The sequence below is a fragment of the Mustela lutreola genome, chromosome 5 (genome assembly GCF_030435805.1).
Source record: "Mustela lutreola isolate mMusLut2 chromosome 5, mMusLut2.pri, whole genome shotgun sequence".
NCBI lineage: Eukaryota > Metazoa > Chordata > Mammalia > Carnivora > Mustelidae > Mustela > Mustela lutreola.
The window spans coordinates 11,813,006-11,831,028 of record NC_081294.1 but is presented as its reverse complement, the minus strand read 5'-3'; the positions used below and the strand labels follow the sequence as shown (position 1 = coordinate 11,831,028).

General features: G+C 53.2%; 1 protein-coding gene across 1 annotated transcript in view; it reads left to right on the top strand.

The window, feature by feature from the left end:
• ANKH (ANKH inorganic pyrophosphate transport regulator) overlaps nt 1-16,600 on the top strand; it is a 128,775-nt gene extending 112,175 nt beyond the window's left edge. Inside the window, exons 9-12 of the mRNA XM_059173678.1 lie at nt 9,372-9,501; nt 12,099-12,222; nt 12,832-12,931; nt 14,582-16,600. Of these exons, the coding sequence (XP_059029661.1) occupies nt 9,372-9,501; nt 12,099-12,222; nt 12,832-12,931; nt 14,582-14,695 (468 nt within the window). The 3' untranslated portion in view covers nt 14,696-16,600. The remainder of the gene's footprint in view (nt 1-9,371; nt 9,502-12,098; nt 12,223-12,831; nt 12,932-14,581) is intronic.
• Nucleotides 16,601-18,023: the final 1,423 nt, after the last annotated feature.

Here is an 18,023-nt window from a genome sequence, read left to right as displayed (position 1 = left end):
AGTTGGTTTTTCCATGTCCGCAGTCTCTCGTGGTTTGTCTCCCCGTCCCGTTTCCCCCAACTCTCTTCTCCTCTCTGGAACACTTAGCATCCTAACCATTGTTAAAGAGCAACATTGTTAGAAGGGGGAAAAAAGCAACATTGTAAAGGTTTTCAAGTTCTAAGTGTTAAAGTACATTACATTCATACATACATTGCATACGGAAGGTCAGTACATTCTCACGGCTGTGCCCCAGCCACCACCGAGGTCCAGCCGCAGAGCTCTGCATCTTGCAAAGCTCAAACTCTCCACCCACCAAACAGCTCCCCGGGCTCCCTGCCCCCAGCCCTGAGCACGTTTCAGTTTGACTGTGAACAGCCAACGGAAAATTAAGGCTAAGCAGAAGCTTGGGTTGGAACTTTCTAAATACTCTTCCAATCAGGCAAGAATGGGAAAGAATGAAAAATTCTGCAGCTAACAGGAACGCCCTCTGTAGACTTGGTGCATGGCGCCCCCTGCTGTAGGAAGTGCGTCATTTCCGAGTTGCTCGGAGCTGGGGCTTTGCTCTGGGCGAAGGGTACTGAGTGTCCTGATGGGGTGTCCTAATGGGGCAGTTTCAGTCCATCGAAATGATGGCAGGGATGATTCCGTTTTCATATCCTTGTAAAAAGCTGACTTTAAAATGTACATCCAAGAACATGAACTTTTTACCACGGCTGTGCTTTCACACGGGCAGGGTGGTGGGGGTTGTGCGCACGCTGGGGTTGTGCATCGACTCCCTTAGGAATGTGTGCTGGGGAAGATGTGTAACAAGTGTGACTGTCCTCAAGACACACTGAGACTATCAGGGACGCCACAGACACTCTGTGACGCGCTTTTCCATGTTCTGCGTCTCTGTGACAGCTGCGGTCTACCCCATCTCGTTTCCCTACTGCTGTCCGCCGGCCTGACCTGACAGACGCCGGGCCTGCGCCTCCCCGCTGGCTAGTGATGTCATACTCGTGACCCTTCCTCTCCAGGTTTTCCCTGCCTGTGACTTTTTATTCTGCGAAAGTGTCCTCTCCCTCTGCGTTGTCCCCTGCTGTCCCTTCTCTGTCAGGGTGGATCAGCGCTCCCCTAGAGTGCCAGCCCGCAGGTCGGCAGCTATGCCCTCTGGCTGTTGCCCCAGGCTTGCCCCCCCTTCCCACCCTGTCACCCTCTTCAATGCCGATGTCCTGAAATGGGGCTCGTTGGCTATTTTCACCCATTGTGTCTGCTTTAGTTATTCTTGCTCTAGTAAGATGGCATTTTTTTTTTCTTCAAAACTGGGATTCACGCTGGTTTCAAGAGGCATCCTGAAAACATGCTGGGTCATGAGCTCACTATTTGCACTGGGGAAACTCTTCCAAAGGACCACGTCTAGCTCAGGTGGCAGCCAGCAAAAGGGAGGGAGAAACTGGACTAGACAGGCCAGAAGGGCACCCGCAGTGGCCCCGGGCTCCAGGCTGACGTGAAACACAGCTCATTCGCATCCCGCCATATCCCTCCCTCTTCCAGCCTCACCTCTGTCCCCAGCACTTCCCTTTAATACTAACCGCAAATTCCTCCGAACCGACCCTTCCTCTTCTCTCCGCCAACTCCCTGTACTGTAACTACAGTTACAGTGACACCCACCCCCCACTATGACGGGGCTCCCTGCTTCTGCCTGTGCCCCCCCCACTGTCAGTCCTCACGCAACACCAGAGAGCAGCGGGCCTGTCAGCACAATATGCTAACCATGGCACCCCCATTCTCCACCCTCTTTCCCCCCTGCCTGGCCCAGAACCATGACCATGACCTACAAAACCCTCGCTGAACTCCCCACCCCAACCCATCCCTTCCATAGGCATATGGCCATCGCAATTTGATCTTAAGAATCAAAAGGCCAAATGATGTTCCTCAGGCCTTCATCAGCTCTCCCTGAAGACTCAGGCAAGACAGGCATGGGCTACCCAATAGGGTCCTGCTTTTTCTGATGGTGCCCCTCCCCCCGCAAGCAAATCAAATCCGCGTGCCTTCCGAATGTCATGACATGGGACACAGCTCCCCGGGACACTGGTTATGGAAATCGAGTAGTCATGGGGCAGCTGGGGGGCTCAGTCGGTTGGGCATCTGGTTTCAGCTCAGGTCATGATCCTAGGGTCCTGGGATCGAACCTTGCATCGGGCTCTCTGGTTGGCGGGGAGCCTGCTTCCCCCTCCCCCTCTGCTGCTCCCCCTGCTTGTGCTCTCTCATTCTCTCTGTCAAGTAAATAGTTAAAATCTTACCCAAAAAAGAGAGAGAGAGAGAAAGGAAGGAAGGAAAGAAGAAAGAAAGAAAGAAAGAAAGAAAGAAAGAAAGAAAGAAAGAAAGAAAGAAAGAAAATTGAACTGGCAGCCACCTTGTAAAAGCTGCCCCCCTCCACGTCCAAATCAGGATTTCTCACACCCATGCCATAAGCACATATTGACTTGATCTGGGAAGCAGATACAGGGGTCCTTTTTATGCTAAAATGTTTTTCTGACAAAGGAAGAAGATTACAAGTGCTTTGTGGAAAACAGTAAAGTACAAAGGAAAATAAAATCGATCCTAATCTCACCGCCTACAGATGACTCCACCATTGACATTTCCTTGTGTCCCAGGAAAGCTTTTATGATAACGGCGGCTAAGACTGATTGATCCCGTGGACTCCGCCAGGTGCCAAGAGGGCCCTGAAGGCACAGGGCAGGCTCCTCCGTGTGGGGCCACGGACGTTCTGGTGGTCTGGTCGCCTGCACTGGGGGAATGAGCCGGCACCAGCATGGAAATGCACACAGTCGCCAAGCCCTTGGTCCGGAGCCAAGCTCCTAACCACCTCTGTGGACACGGTGTGGTTGCCGGTTAACCACCGGCTTACCCAGTGGAGACTTAAGTCCAATTAAAAGGATATTGAAATTTCTTTCTAAGTAAAATCTCCAAATAAGAATGATGCCCAGGGCTGACCACGTTAACTCAAAACAGCTGCGTGCGTCTCCCTTTTTCTAGCTGCGGGGATCAGAATCTCCGACTTGCTACTCCTCCTGAGCATTTGGGGTCACGAAGATGGCTTTGTGTGTTCCTCAAAGGCACGGTCAACAGCTTCTGGAAATGAAGTCAAACCCAGAGCTCTTGGCCTGGTTCTTTGCGGAATGGGTCCCTCTCGGGACGTGCGGACACTGCTGTGCCACGGTGGCTGGGTTTAGAGGCTCTCTGCGTTCAGACCCTGACAGAAGCAACTGGCTTCTTCAAATCCCATTCCCAAATCCTTGTTCCAGAGCAGGGCAGGGACTGACTCTGCGGGTGAGGAAGCACGGCTTGGAGAGGATGCCTTTTCTGTGGTTCTGGTCACACTGACTCAGACTGTAGGGTCTTAGACCCAAGAGGGAAATTTCTGTAAGGCTTAGGGCTTCCTTCGCCCTCTGAGCATGCTGTAATTCCCGTTTGAGGATTCTAATACACGGCGGAACTTGGTCATAGTTTAGATCATCGTTATACAAATCTGGAAGCGAAAGGTTAAATATTGCCCCCATCACAGAACAACTACATCCAGGGGAGGCCAGCCTAACAGATCACCCCTCTGGGGGCACACCGTCATTCAAACCCTGACCGTGGCATCTACACCGGCCGGGAGCTTCCTGTCCTGATAGTGAACGGGAGGGCTGTGGCCCGGTGGTGGTTAGTTTCTAAAGAGGCTAATACAATGAAAGGGAAGGAAAAGCAGGAGATGGGCGATCGTGAAGGTAGAAGGCTCTGTGTGGAGAGGCCCATGCTCTGCTAGAGAAGAGTATATCTCGAAACGTAACTAAGTATTTCCAAGTTCAAAATAGAAATGTCAGAATCAGTGGCCTGGTCCTCAGAAAAAGAGTTACAGTCTGTCAAATAAAAGAGGAATGTGTCACGGATCTTCTATTTCAATAACCTTTTAGCATTATTTTAGGTTTACAGAAAGTGGCGGAGGCAGCTCAGAGAGCTCCCTCACTCCATCTTGCTCCCCGCGGGCCCGTGCGAGGCTCCGAGAGGCCAACCCCACCATGAAGTGAACTCCAGGGCTCGTTCCGATTTCACCAGCTTTTTCCTCGTGTCCTTCCTGTGTTCTAAGGCCCCTGCAGCGTGACCATAGTCCAGGGAGCCTTCCCGTCTGTGAGCCTCCTCGGGTCTCTGAGAGTTTCTCAAACCGATTTTTGGTGGCCTTGAGAGTCTGAGGAATACTCGTTAGGGCTTCAGTTTGGGTGCGTCTGAGGTTTTTCTCTGTTAGACCAGGCTTATGGGTCTGGAGGGAGGAAGCCGACCAGTGAAGAGCCGTTCCCCCATCTTACCGAGAATGTGTGCAATCAGCATGACTTCATCGCTGTTGACCTCGGCCTGGATGGCCTGGCCGAGACCGCGTTCACCGCTTCCCCACTGGAAGGCACTGTCTCTCGGAGGCAGTGGCTGTGGTCAGCCCACGTTTCGGGAAGGGGAGGTATGCACCACCCCCTTGAGGCCTCGTCCAAAATATAAATCATGTGGCAGTCTGTGTGGGAGCTTTGTCCCTACTTGTTTAAATCAGCACGGATCCATGGGTGGCTATTGTATACTGTGGGTCATAATTCAACACTGTATTATTCTGGTGTTACTGTTCCAGCTCCAGCTATCGGGAGCTCCTGTGTCCTTTGACACGCTACTCCAGGCAGATCATCTCGTATATTTCCTGCCCTCATCTTCGAAAAAGCCACTTTTCTAAGAAGCCCTGGTTCCTTTTATTGGAGAATAAATAGAAAAACCCAGACCTGGGCACTGAGTGGGTTGTTCCATTTTGCTGGCTACTTCCTAATGAGATAATATTGACAGCAAGCTCTGCAGGGGGGAAAAAAAGCCAACCACACACCTGCTCCAAGGAGAATAAATTCTGTTCATTGTCCATAGTTTATTAGGTTTGTGTTCTGGTTTGGAAAAGTCAATGTCATTAGGCTCTGCAAATATTTGAGGAACACGGCATGTCATGGTCAACTGGGAAGGCTTGTTCCCAGGGAAGCCACCTCTGGGCAACTCATTAGAATGACACTTTTCCTGAAATGTTCTTTGTTAACTTCTGAAGCTTCTTGTTTTCGGAAACAGGCTGGTCAGAGGTGATCTGGTTGTTATTCTAAGAGGAAAATGACAGGCAGATCGCTATTGATGGCCGCTTTTAACCAATGCCACGCCTACTTCTAAGTCGCACGTATTCCGGCGATGCAGGGAATAGTGACTTTCTCAGGAGCTTGCTGGAAGGCAGCTGGAAGCACAGCAAAGGCAAAGGGACCGTGTTTAGAAATTTGGGGGGGAAGGGCACCTGGTGGCTCAGATGGTTGGGCGTCTGCCTTCGGCTGAAGTCATGACCTCTGGTCCTGGGATCGAGCCCCATGTCAGGTTCCTGGCTCGCTGGAGAGTCTGTCTCCCTCTCCCTCTGCCTCTACCCCTGCTTAGGCTCCCTCTGTCTCTCTCTCAAATGAATGTACAAAAAAATCTTAAAAAAAAAAAAGAAGAAGAAGAAGAAATTTGGGGGAGAAAAGAAAGGTAGCATCGAGACAGGCAGTTTTCCTTCTCTTTGAATCGTTACCTGGGATTGCTAAAGCCCCAGACCAGACTGATGGCTTCCAGCTTCCTTGTTCTAGAAGAGCCAGTCTAGGCTCTCGTGTATGTGACTGAAAGCTCCAGAGAGGCACCTTGGCGGCATGTGGCCTTAATGGGGACCTTTAAGGGGTCCTTGGCACGGATGGAGACCAGATGGAGACCGGAGTCGCTCCGTGGGTCCAAGTCAAAATCGTGGATTTTGGAAGTGAAATATCCAGCCGCTCTCCCAGAGGATCTATTAGCGACCCACTAAACCTTACCGTCTGGTTTGCAAGGGACCAGCACGGTGACCCTGTCCAGGCTGAGATGAGTATAAACGTGTCGGATGACAGGGACCCGCTGGCTGTTGCTGTGTCCTCAGATTGTACTCCCTCCTTCAACAGTTTACTGATAATCTCATCAAAGGCAGTGAAATCTTCCAGACAAACATTATCCGTGTGGAGAAGCAGGGGAGGGTTTACCTGCCTTGGCCGCAGACGCTACCTTGTCCCACCGTCTCGGACATGTGGTCACACCTGCCTTTTTCCTGGGTTTGTTGAAACCTAGCGGCGACTTTACGGTGACTTACAAAACACAGAGAGATTGCAACGTGCAGCATTATCTCACAGAAAACCGCAGGCTAGAGTAGAAATACAGCATGCCAGCAATTCTCCTGGAAGCCTACGTTTTTAGGAGAATATGCCCGAGGTATCTCCCCCCAACCAGGAAAACCCAGGATGACTTGCCCTCCCCAGCTCCTAAGGCACAAAGCAAGTCCAGACTTGAGGTGATGCTCACTTTTCTTAATCTTTACGGCTTTGCTGCAATGGAAAATATTTGGAAGGACAGATGATCCGTCTCTTCATCAGGGAAATGAATGGTGTCCCAGCCCTGTGCTCAGTGTCATTTTGAAGTTATAATTGCATGAAATTGCCTCCCTCTCTCCACCTGCCCCCTCCCCGAGCTATAGGCGTGCATCTCAGCATTTCAGGCTGGCAGCTTTGCCGTGGGAAAAGATGACAAGGCCACTTGTCCGGGACTCTAGGTAATAAATTCTCGGAGCTCTGGGTTGCTGGACGTAAGGAAGTACTTTTCCCTTCGTGTCAAAAACGGGGTGTGAGAATTGGCATTAGGCAGGAGGGTTGAATGATTGTACAACTGTCACTTTTGAAAAGCAATGGAATATTCTTTCCAGATGCTGAAGAATGCACTAATAGAATAAAATGTCCATTACATTTATAAGGTGCACATATTTATAATAGATCTTCCAAGGTATTTGAGAAAATACTTCAGGACAACATAGGTAATGAGACCAGCCTAATTCCATGAAACTTAATTTGCCCAAAGACTAAAGGAGAGGGTATTCTGAAATGTCAGCATTCTGTTTTTATGATTGTGATTCATTTGAACGTATTCACTTTCATTTTAAAGAGAGTCACTTGCTCCTGAAAAAAGGGAGAGAAAATATTTGGTGAACTTGGCAGGTGGTTAGCATTCTCTCCCAAAGTTCTGTTATTACAAGTTTTAATTCCAGGATTGTCAATCATGCACACACGAAGGTTCAAAAGTCAGTTCTCTGAGGATTGTTACCAACAGCCTTTCCCCTGGCCTGAGCACTCCCTCTTGTACTGCCAAAGCTTCCTGCCGCCCCCCAGCTCTTTCGATGAGTTCTAACTGTAGCAAACTCTAGACAGCCGAGCTCTGATTCCCTACTTTTCTAAAAAAAAAAATTGTAGTTTTTCCTGGACTTTCACCATTTTCCTCACTGGGTCTCCTCCTCCGGCCAGTGCAAATCTGCTGACCTCTGGGCCTGTTCTCGGCCCTTCTGAGGTCTTCCCTGACCCCATCCCAGGGATTCCCCAGGACTTTTTCTGGAGATCAATCCTGTATCTTTTTCTTCATCCATGACTCCCCCCTTGCTCTGGCAGCGGATACCCCCGTGGCTTCTTGAAAAAATGTTGTGTGGGAAGGAAATTCTTTGAGGCCTTGAACATGTGGAGATGTCTTTCTTCCAACACGATTGATTGATTCTGAGTTCTAGGATAGAAACGTTTCCCCCCCGAACTTACTGCTCCGTGTCTTCTCTCAGTGTGAGCTTTCTAGCTCCTCTGGGAGCTCCTAGAATCTTCCTGTCTCTGCCTCCAGCATTGCGTGTGCTCTACTGGGGGGTCTTCATTCATCCATGATGCTGTGTCCACTGATGGACCCCACGAAGGTCTTCAGAGTTGTGTGGTTCAGCTCTCGGATTTTCACTGTTCTTTCTGGAACGTGTATGATTTGAATGTTGGGGCTCCGCGATGGGTTTTTGATTTATATTCTTCAAGCCCATTCTGCTGTTCTTCCCGTATCTTTGTCCAGCTCCATCTTTGTTGTAGATTTCTTCAACTTTATCTTACTGTCATTTTGTGAATTTTCTTATTTCTGATTTAATCTTTCTAATTGTCAGAAGTACTTTCTTGATCTTTAAATGTCTTTTTTAAATAACATTTCCATTTGGGCCTCACATCACGGGTGCAGGATCTTCTATCACTCTGAGAATATCAGTGGGGGAGACTTTCCTCTCTCTCCCCCTTCCTGTGTGTGTGTGTGTGTGTGTGTGAGAGAGAGAGAGAGAGAGAGCGCATGCGAACACGTGGGTGTGTCCATCTCTCTGCCTCTCTGCTTTCTCTCTGTTTCCCCCCAATTTTTTCCCCCCGTTTGAGCCTCTTCAGCTTAGAGAGCTTCCGTGAAGCCCGGTGATCCCTGCTTATCTCCTCACTGGTGGGGGCATCAGAAGCCGACCCGCAGCCATGCACATGTGGAGGTCGCCGATCCCCCGTGTGGGCCTCGTGGTGGCCAGTCCGGCACGGGAGGGGGTGCTGCCTCACCAGCATCCTCCAGCCTCCAGAATCCTGGATCTTCTCCCCGGGAGGGATGCAGCTGGTTTCCTGCGTTCCGGGAGCTGATCAGAGGAAAAGACAGGACCTTTGACGTCATCCTTCCCTTAATTCCCTGTTTCTGGGCAGCAACTGTCCTACACCAGAGAGATGACATTCCAGGGCCCTCCCAAGGTCAGGGCCACACTCACCAGCTGTGCAGACGCAACTGTGCCCAAGCTGCTCACTAACTAGACTTTCCACCGGCCTGCTATTGGCCCCGCCCTCACATCACTTCCAGAAGGGCCTCTTGCCAACATTTCCTGACAGGGGGAGGCTGGAAGGGCTGGAGACAACTCAGTCCCCACCCCTACCCCCTGCCGTTTTGTGGGGGAGGGGTTCTGTGAAATCCGTGCACTCCTTGCCTGCCTGCTCTCCAAAGGTGCACATTCTGTGGCTGCTGCCTCTCATTCTCTAAACCAGACCTTGAAAAGATCCCAAACCCATCATCAGTGTTAGTCTCACTGTTTCCTTTTCCATTAGATGCGCTGATTCGGGGTGGCCCTGCGCATGCAGATGTGGGTGCCAGATGCTTTCGGGTCACTTCTCAGTCTTGGGAGAAAGCCATAAAAATCCCGTGACACAGCACGCTCACCCTGGCTTCATAGGGCCGCTTAGCGATCTAGTTACGCCTTCAGTGAGAGCAGCTGGTCTCCCTCACTAGCCCGCCACCCACCCGCTACAGGGGTCCCTCCAGGGGTCCCTTGGGGGCACCTGTGCCAAATGGGCGGGGCTAGTGTCGAAGGTGAGAACAAGGCAGGAGGGCGGCCGCTGGAGGACTGATGGGCTGGCCCCTCCAACTCCGCGGGGTCACGAGACACCGGCTTCGACGTGGGTTCACTCATGGACGCTCCTACTGATGACCTCGCTGCCTGTCCTTTCTGCCCCCAGCTCTGTTTCGTGATGTTCTGGACGCCCAACGTTTCTGAGAAGATTCTGATCGACATCATCGGCGTGGACTTCGCCTTTGCAGAGCTCTGCGTCGTTCCCCTGCGCATCTTCTCCTTCTTCCCGGTTCCCGGTAAGCACAGACAGAAGGAAAGGAAAATTCCTAACCGTGTGCCCGATGAGGTCTTCTTTCTTTGGGAATGTTTGCGATGATGTCCCAAACCGAAACGGTAAAAGGTCACAGTGGATCGCAAAGGGGCAAACGTGTCCTCCAGCGGGCTGCAAGGTCGAGAAGCACATCGGACAGACATGATTTGTTCCTTCAAGGACAAGGTCGCAGACATGGTAAAAAGAAAGCACACCCAAAGGGACAGCGTGAGTTTAGGGGGGCCGTGGAACTGTTCCGTGCCCTGGTCGTGGCGATGGCTACACAGATCTGTGCGTGTGTTAAAATTCTTAGATCTGTATGCTCCAAAGTCAGTTTTATAATATGCTGTTTAAAAAATAACATAAACAAAAAGGCAGAAAGGCTGCTAAAACCTGCAGATATACAAAGAACACTGCTGGACTTAAGGCTCTGGAGGCCAGGCTGAGGCCAGACGGCATATGGCCAGAGAGAAAAATGTCCGTAGTCAAAAATAAGCCAGGCTGAAAATTCCCAGGCTGATTCTGTAGGAGGCGGTTTACTATACAGGGGTGAGGCTGTTCCTTATTAAATGAGAAAAGCAGGCTGCAGAATTGTTGATTAGCATGCTGCTTTTTCTGTAACAATCATACCACACATGCTTGTCCATGTGTGTGTCAAGTCCATGGTAAGTGCTTGGGTGTCCACTTACTGTTCCTGGAAGCAGTTCACCAAACTGGTACCCGTGATTACCTCTGGAAAGCAGGACCAGGGGCTGGGGAGTCAGGCCTGGGAGAAAGACCTCTGTATTACATTCCCTCCCTTTTCAGTTCTATACCAAGTGCATGTCATTATTTATTCCAAAAACGTATTGCCCAGGGGTGCCTGGCTGGCTCAGACAGAAGAACTTGCCATTCTTGATCTCAGGGTTGTGAGTTCGAGTCCCATGGTGGATGTAGAGATGACTTAAAATCTTAAAAAAAAATTAATGTCCAAATAATCCACTAAACCATTCAGCTGAGAAGGCAGAAGGGACAAAGCCACAGTTAAGAAATGGGCCGCAGATAAAATCTTAAGAAAGAAAGAGAGAAAGAGAGAAAGAGAGAGAGAGAGAAAGAAAGAAAGAAAGAAAGAAAGAAAGAAAGAAAGAAAGAAAGAAATGGGCCGCAGAGCTAGAGGAGGCCAGGGCCACTGTGCCATCCCTGCACTGGGTCAGAGCCCACCCCTCCCCTGCTCTTGGACGCGAGCCTTTCTGGAGGCTGGGCTCTCAGGTGTCACCTTCCCAGCTGTGGAAGAAACGGAGGCGTGGAAGATCGTGGCCACGGGGTGGTGTCTGGTCTTTGTCAAGGGGACACCAGGCAAGCCACTCCGTGGAGGGTGACCCCCCCCCCCGGAGCAAGGCTGCCCCCTGCTGGCGATGAAGGCATGCGCTGCTCCTTCCCCGCATTCAGTTGGTTGGGGGATGGGGGTCCCAGACAAATCCTCCTGGGACTGGACTGGTTTTTAGTCTCTGGACTCCCTTCTGTCTCTGTCACACGGAGGGCGCCGGGCCAGCCGTCACGTCCCACCTGTCTGCAGCCGGCAGGGTTCAGGCCAAGCGGCGGAGCCTTCCAGCGGGGGCCCCACCCTCTGCCTCGCCCAAGCCCAAGTGTGTGTCTGCGCCTCATAAACACAAGGCTTCCACCCGGGCCGGCAGGGCCTCGCAGAGACGAGGAAGACAAGAGTGTCTTCCTCCGAATGTCCCCTGGGCGTGCATTTTTACCCCGGGACTCTGCCTGGCTTTGCTACCCTGGGAGGACTAAGCCACAGCTTCCAACAGTCCCTGCGGTGGTTGCAGATCAGGTCTGATCATCCAGGCACTTCCTCCTGACAGGCATGTCTGCGCCCAGAGCCCTCGTCCGTGCCCGGGCCGGGCACCCCGTTCTGCCCCCACACTTCCCGGGATGGACAGGCAGCCTGTAGGGAATGCCGGGCGAGGCCCCTGTGAGTAGTGACAGAGGCGGGGCGGCCGTTGGGGAAGGAGCGGAGATGAGCAGGGTGCCAGCGGTCGGGTGCCTGGGAAGGAGCTAGGGAAGCCCCATCGTTCCCTCTCCCCGCTCTAGTCTCCACGTCCCCCCACCCCCAGGAGGACGGGCCTTCTGGTCCCGCTTCCCTCCTCACCCACAGTCCAGCTAGACCTCCGGCAAATTGTGGCTTTTCTCTGTGTTTTCTCTTCTGAAGAGGAGAGATCAGAGCTTGAGGCCAGGCTGGGGCGGGGTGGGGGCTGCGGCAGGGGCAGGGAGACCAGGACCGTCCCAGGGCCAGGCGGGGTCCCGCCGAAGACGGACGGCAGGCACCGTGGAGAAGGGCAGCTGCCAGCAGCCGTCTGTCTGGAAGCTAAGGGCTGCAGTGAGGTGGGAGCCCAGCAGGGACGGGGCTGTCACGGGCCCGGGAGCAGGGTCAGGAGCCCTGGCTGGAAGATGCGGTGGCCAGCCCAGGGCTGCAGCAGCAAGGCTGGGTCCGCCTTGCTGGGCCCACGAGCTCGGGTGTGCTGGCGAGGCACGGGGGAGAGCTTGAGGACTCGGAGAAGCAAGGCATGGCTGACCAGACCTCTGTTGTCCCCTCAGTCACTGTGAGGGCGCATCTCACCGGGTGGCTGATGACTCTGAAGAAGACCTTTGTGCTGGCCCCCAGCTCCGTGCTGCGGATCATTGTCCTCATCACCAGCCTCGTGGTCCTGCCTTACCTGGGGTATGTCTTGGGCGGGGGCAGGGGGGGTATGAGGCTGGCGGGGGGAGGGGCCCAGGGCCGAGGGTCCTTCTGCCTCTTCTGACCTTCATGTCCCATCCCCAGGCACACCCAGAATTAGAAATGCATCGTGACACCTTTTCTCTGCCCGGACAGTAGGTGGAGGGTAGCTCAGCAACATTCTAGAAGCGTCCTTTCGGGGTCAAGCCCATACACCCTATTCAGTGAGCACCTGCTACGGGCGGCAGGGGCGGGCAGGGGCAACACAGAGGAGGAAGGACATCGTGACCCCCGCCCTCAGAGCTCCCGTCTCTGTACAGAGACGAGGGCAGGAAGGGCTGTGGGCTCACGAGTGAGGGGGACATGGCCCACAGCCCAGCCAGCAGTGTGGGGCCAAGACCTGGACGGGAAGTGGGGGACAGCTCACCTCGGAGCTCCAGGTCCCCTCCCCATGTTGAGGGGGTGTATCAGGTGCAGCCCTTACCTGCAGAGCTGGGGGGCAGTTGGCTCCTCTCTTGTCTGCACCTTTCCTGGGCTTCCGCTGGGTTTCCGCTCTCCCTGTGCCTCGGCACGGCTTTAACAGACCAGTGGCCTTTGTGTTCTCATCCCCAGGGTACACGGAGCCACTCTGGGCGTGGGCTCCCTCCTGGCAGGGTTCGTGGGAGAATCCACCATGGTCGCCATAGCCGCGTGCTACGTCTATCGGAAACAGGTGAGCCTGCCCCAGACCCGCACACCTGTGCTGGCGTGGAGCCTCCCCAGGTGCAGGGACCCCTGAGTGGCCCCCTGAGGGCCCACGGCAGGAGGCAGCCACGGTGGGGGGGGGGGCGGGAGCCCACAGTCACAGACACACAGCCCTCCCCAGCTAGACCCACGCTGCTCACCAGAACTCGGGGCCCCTCCTGCGTGTGAGGGACCCTCGTGGCCAGAGTTGCTCAGTCCTAGGTCAGGTTCAATAGCAAGGGGACACCTTAGTGTACTGTTTGTGGGTTATTCCTTACAACTATTACGTGGATTTTTTTCCTGACACCCGCCTTGTCTCAAAAGGCAGCCCAACTGCTCAGGAGAGACGGCGGAGAATGGCTACAGTCCTGCATCCTAGTGTTTCCTCAGGAGAACTACAAACTGTAGAAACTAAGTAATGCTTTGACCATGTGAGAAAATGCTGAAACTGTCCGTCCTCTAAGTCCTTATAAACTCGGACTGATTGCGGAGGGAGGACCGGTCTAGCCGATGTTGGCTGGTCAGGATGCCCTCCCCGACTGCCCCTGCACATCCCTTACCCTCTTCAACCCCAGATCTCCTGGCCCTTCAGGAAGTCTTCTCAGCTCCTCACCGCGCACACGAGCGTGAACACACACACACACACACACACACACACCGTACTCTGGCACGTAATTCGTTTATCCTGCAGGGCTACCTGGCTGTTTGGGGATACAGTCCTACGGTTATGACTGCTTAGGGAGCAGGAGGGAGAGGATTAGTGGCTGGGGGGAGGGTAGGGAAGGGGCCGAGGACAGATCTCCGGGCTCCCCAGTGCGACACCCCAGCCACGGCAGCTGGGTGGCGAGGGCTGAACTTGGCAGAGATTTGGACCCAACCAAGACCAGGGTTTTACCTACAAATGGGATGAAACGAAAGAGGCACAGGGCACAGAAGTGATTATAGCTGCTGAGCATTTCATTCAAGCTGATGAGAAGGGAGAGGAGACAAGCAGGCCCGTGGGCTGTAGGGACAGGGGCCTGGAAGGGGGGGCGGGCAGTGGCAAGAGGTGGAGAACTGTGTCCTTGCAGCTGGCCTGTCAGTGATACAAGGCTGTCGATAATGACAGGGTCTCCAGTGAGCCAAGAATGGCAGGTTGGGTCGGGGGGTGGCGCTGGAGAACCTGATACCCAAGGAGAAGAGGTCAGGGCACAGAGAGGTATTTACTGCAAGGCAGGCAGAATGGCAGCGCAGTCACCAGGAATTGGGACAGCCAGCCAGCAGAGTGGGAGAGACACACGGACCTGGGGTGGCCTGGGGGGAGAGGCCCAAGCTCATCCCCAGGGAGCACAGTCTGCATGTGGCTCGCCAGGTGCTGCCACCATTGGGGGGGGGGGTGTGCAGAGGCAGGTCCCCATCAGCTGCCTGTGCTCTCTGGGCATGGGGGAGGCAGCCAGGAACCCCCAAAGTGTCTAGCACAGCGCTGGGCCCCCCGAGTAACCAGACAGAAAGGAATATGCGAATCAGATGCAGCCTCGGGGACGTCACCCCAACCAGAACCGGGACCCAGGTCTGCAGCGAGGCAGCCGCTGCCCGCTCGTGGCTCTGCAGTGACACGTCCCTGTCCCAGCCCCACACTCATGAGTCTTCTTGGGTTTAGAAAAAGAAGATGGAGAACGAGACAGCGGCCGAAGGGGAGGACTCGGCCATGACAGACATCCCGCCGGCAGAGGAGGGGACCGAAGTGGTGGAAATGCGAGAGGAGAACGACTAGGGAGCGAGCGGGACGCGGGGACAGCAGGGCAGCCGAGGGGGCAGCGCAGCGACTTCTCCTCTCCCGGCGTGCGTGCTTCTGCTGGGGGTTTGGGTTTGGGTCAGGGAGGAGACCTCGCCAGGAAGGTCTCACGGAGACTCGGCTGCGGGGACCCGAACAGCGGACTCTGCCATCGCCGCCTGCCCGCGAACAGAACAATGAGTTCACGCCCCCGCTTCCCCCGAAATCCCGAAGGCGCCGCTGCCTCTAGAACAGCGTGTCTCCTCCTCCTCCCTCGGACAATCTCCACTCGGAACCAAAGGACTGCGGCTGTGCCAGCGGCGCCCTCGGCCACCCCCGCCCAGGGCCGGCCTGGACCCTGTCCCTCCGCATCTCTCTTCCGAATCCACACGCTACAGCTCGGCTCCCTCTGGCTGGCTTCCTGGGAACACGGCTGTGCGGAGAGACGCGGCCCCGGAGGCCTTCCACCCAGCACGGCCTGCGGCCACCAACGGCCCCCGCCCCCATGCAGAGTGTCCGCGACGGGCGGCGGCCGGCCTGGCCGTTCACACTGACCGGTGCCTTTGTGAACGGGCTGCGCGGCCGGACGGACGGCCAGGCCTGCCCTCCCGTGGGAAGGTTCGGGCCGCCAGGGGCGTAGCGGACTGAACGAGAGCATCTCACCGGCATTTTCCTAGGTTTGAGCGAGCTCCCACCTTTCAGGTCCCGCCGTGTACATACATGAGCTAACTTTTTTTAAGTTGTCAGGACCGCGCATCTCCAAACGTCAGCATCCTCAGGCATGACTTTCCCCGAAGGCTTTTCACTCACCTTTCCTGAAGATGGCGCTAGAGCAAGTGAAACGGAGCGTTCTAACTTCACATTCTTAGTTTTTAAAAAAGTGAACGGAAGCTTTAAGTCATAATCTAGCATTCTAATGCCAGGTTGCTGTATCGTAACTTTCGAAGTAGATTCATTACCTGGTTCCGCTGCTCTTAGTCATAACCACGCGGGACAGGTAATTTCACGCCACACGATAAAGCAAGACATTTTCTAAGCGATAGCAAAGTCACTATGTGATATTCCCTGAAATGACACATTTGAGATCCATTTAGTGCAGTATATTTTTCTAAGTTTTGGAAAGCGGGTTTTTTCTTTAAAAAATTATGGACACAGTTCACTAAATTCTTGATTTAGTCAAAATTCCTAGACGGAAAGAACCTAAACACAAAAATATTTTAAAGATATAAATATATACTGTATATGTTAAGTAATTTATTTTAGGCTATAATACATTTCCTATTTTCGCATTTTCAATAAAATGTCTCTAATACAATACGGTGATTGCTTGTGTGCTCCACAGACCTGCAGTTGATACGTATTGTATCGATGAACATTGTATTTTATTTACAGCAGTTTTACAGAGTCTGTCATTTGTATATAAATGTAAGGCTCAATAAATGAGGAGAGAACTATTTTTCATTATGGGTGGCAGGGGTATAAATAGGTCAGCTGGCATAGACAACAGTGGGAATGGAAATATACACTGGAAGGGGCAGAAAAGAAAAAAAGGAAGAAAAAGGCAAGCCTTTTGTGTTTATTGTTTTCAGTGCTGTGTAATCATATTGTTCCTCATTTAAAAAAAAAAAAAAAAGAATGTAAGGGCATAAAGTCAGCCATGAACATCACAGGGCTGCATTCACATTTCCGGACATCAAGTGACCTTGGGTGTGTCCACCATGGGGACAGATTTTCATGTGCTTCCTCTGAGAGACTTTTCCTCCATATAGATGAGTGCTGGGAATTAAGATGGGTAGCTCTCGGCTGGTTTCAGGGGCAGATCTGAGAAGATGGGGAAAAAAATGTCTAATTGTATCAGCTTTTTAAAAGTACATGACTAGAAAATTAAACAGCAGTATTTTTTAACATGTGTGACTATCTCATGCTTGTGGGGCTAGAACGTGAAGATCAAACTGAAAAAGCCATCTCTTCCTAAGTCAGGGAAAGCCCAGCTAGAGAGCCTTCATTACACAACTAGAAGGTGCCGCTAGAACCTCAGAGACACCGTCGGTGATGAACGGGCCATAAATAGGTGGCCACTGTCTCAGAGAACACGGGAAGCCACCCCACACCCGGACCATGGTGACAGACCTCGTGCGGGACGTGTCCAATACCTTCCGCCTTGAAGCACGCCGTCCCTCACACAGTTCCTCCACGTGGGCTAACTTCATTCGTGGCCTACCACGCACGCCTTAGCTTCTAAGGCAGGACACAGTGTTGGCGCCCTCAGATGGGAAAGGCGGTCGGAAGGGGGAGGGGCACACGACACGGCTCCATCCCACTTTTCAGAGTAAGGAGGGCCTCACCTTTGACTTTGCTGGCCAAAAAACCCAGATTTCCCCAACACAGGTTTCTTTTTCCTTGCCAGCCGCTTAGCGGACAGGTATAATTAGAAGGGCGTGGTGCCTGGGAAAGTCACAGGTCAAGGACTGTAAAAAAAGACCAAGCGTGACTTTCTCCGTGTTGGGTGATCCTTGCAGACAAATATAACCTGAAACGACAGGGGCACAAAGTCGTTTTCAAACGCTGAGAAGTGAGTTGGGGCAGCTCGAAGCAGTCTTTCTATACTGAAGGTTTTCCAGGACAGAGGCCTCCTTGCTTTTTTTGAGAGTCATAAGCCAGGTCCTTCAACGCATGGAGGTGTCGTGTGCTCTGTTCCACTCGGAGCTTGCTGGCCCGGGGCATCGGATGCCCGAGCCGTGAGGGGAAAGAACCAGGCGAGACTCGCTGCAGGAAAGTCATGACGGGGCTCTACCTGTTGGGCTGAGGCTCAGGGGCCTGTTGAGAGGTTTGCCTACTGGCCAGAACCTCTCGCCTGACTGGGATTCTTTCATCTGGGCATAGGGTGGGCACTGGTTTACAAAACGGGGTGGAAGCCAGGCATGGCCCCTTGCTGCCTGTGTTGGGTCCGCCTTCTCCCAAAGGTCTTCTTGTTCTGCGTTTGTTTCATGGGCTCGGCCTGAGCACGTGGCTTGGCTTTGGAGATGTCCATGAATGGCTGATACCCTCAGAAAGAATAGCTTTCGGTGTTGTTTAGGATATATGGGGTGGGGCCACGGAAAGCTTTGGTATGGTAGCAAATACTTTTTCATTCTTTGCGTCCTACCAATAAATAACTTTGGGAGGTGCAGAGGGCAGGGCCCACGAAGAGGGAGGCCCAGAAAGGGGCTCCACCAGAGTCAAGCTCCAACTGGTTGAAAGTTCTCCAAACCCCAAAGCACTTCCCAGCGAGGGTCCAGCTCTGCAGTCCTCATGGGCGGCCTTTTCTGGATCTCTCTTGGGGTTGGAA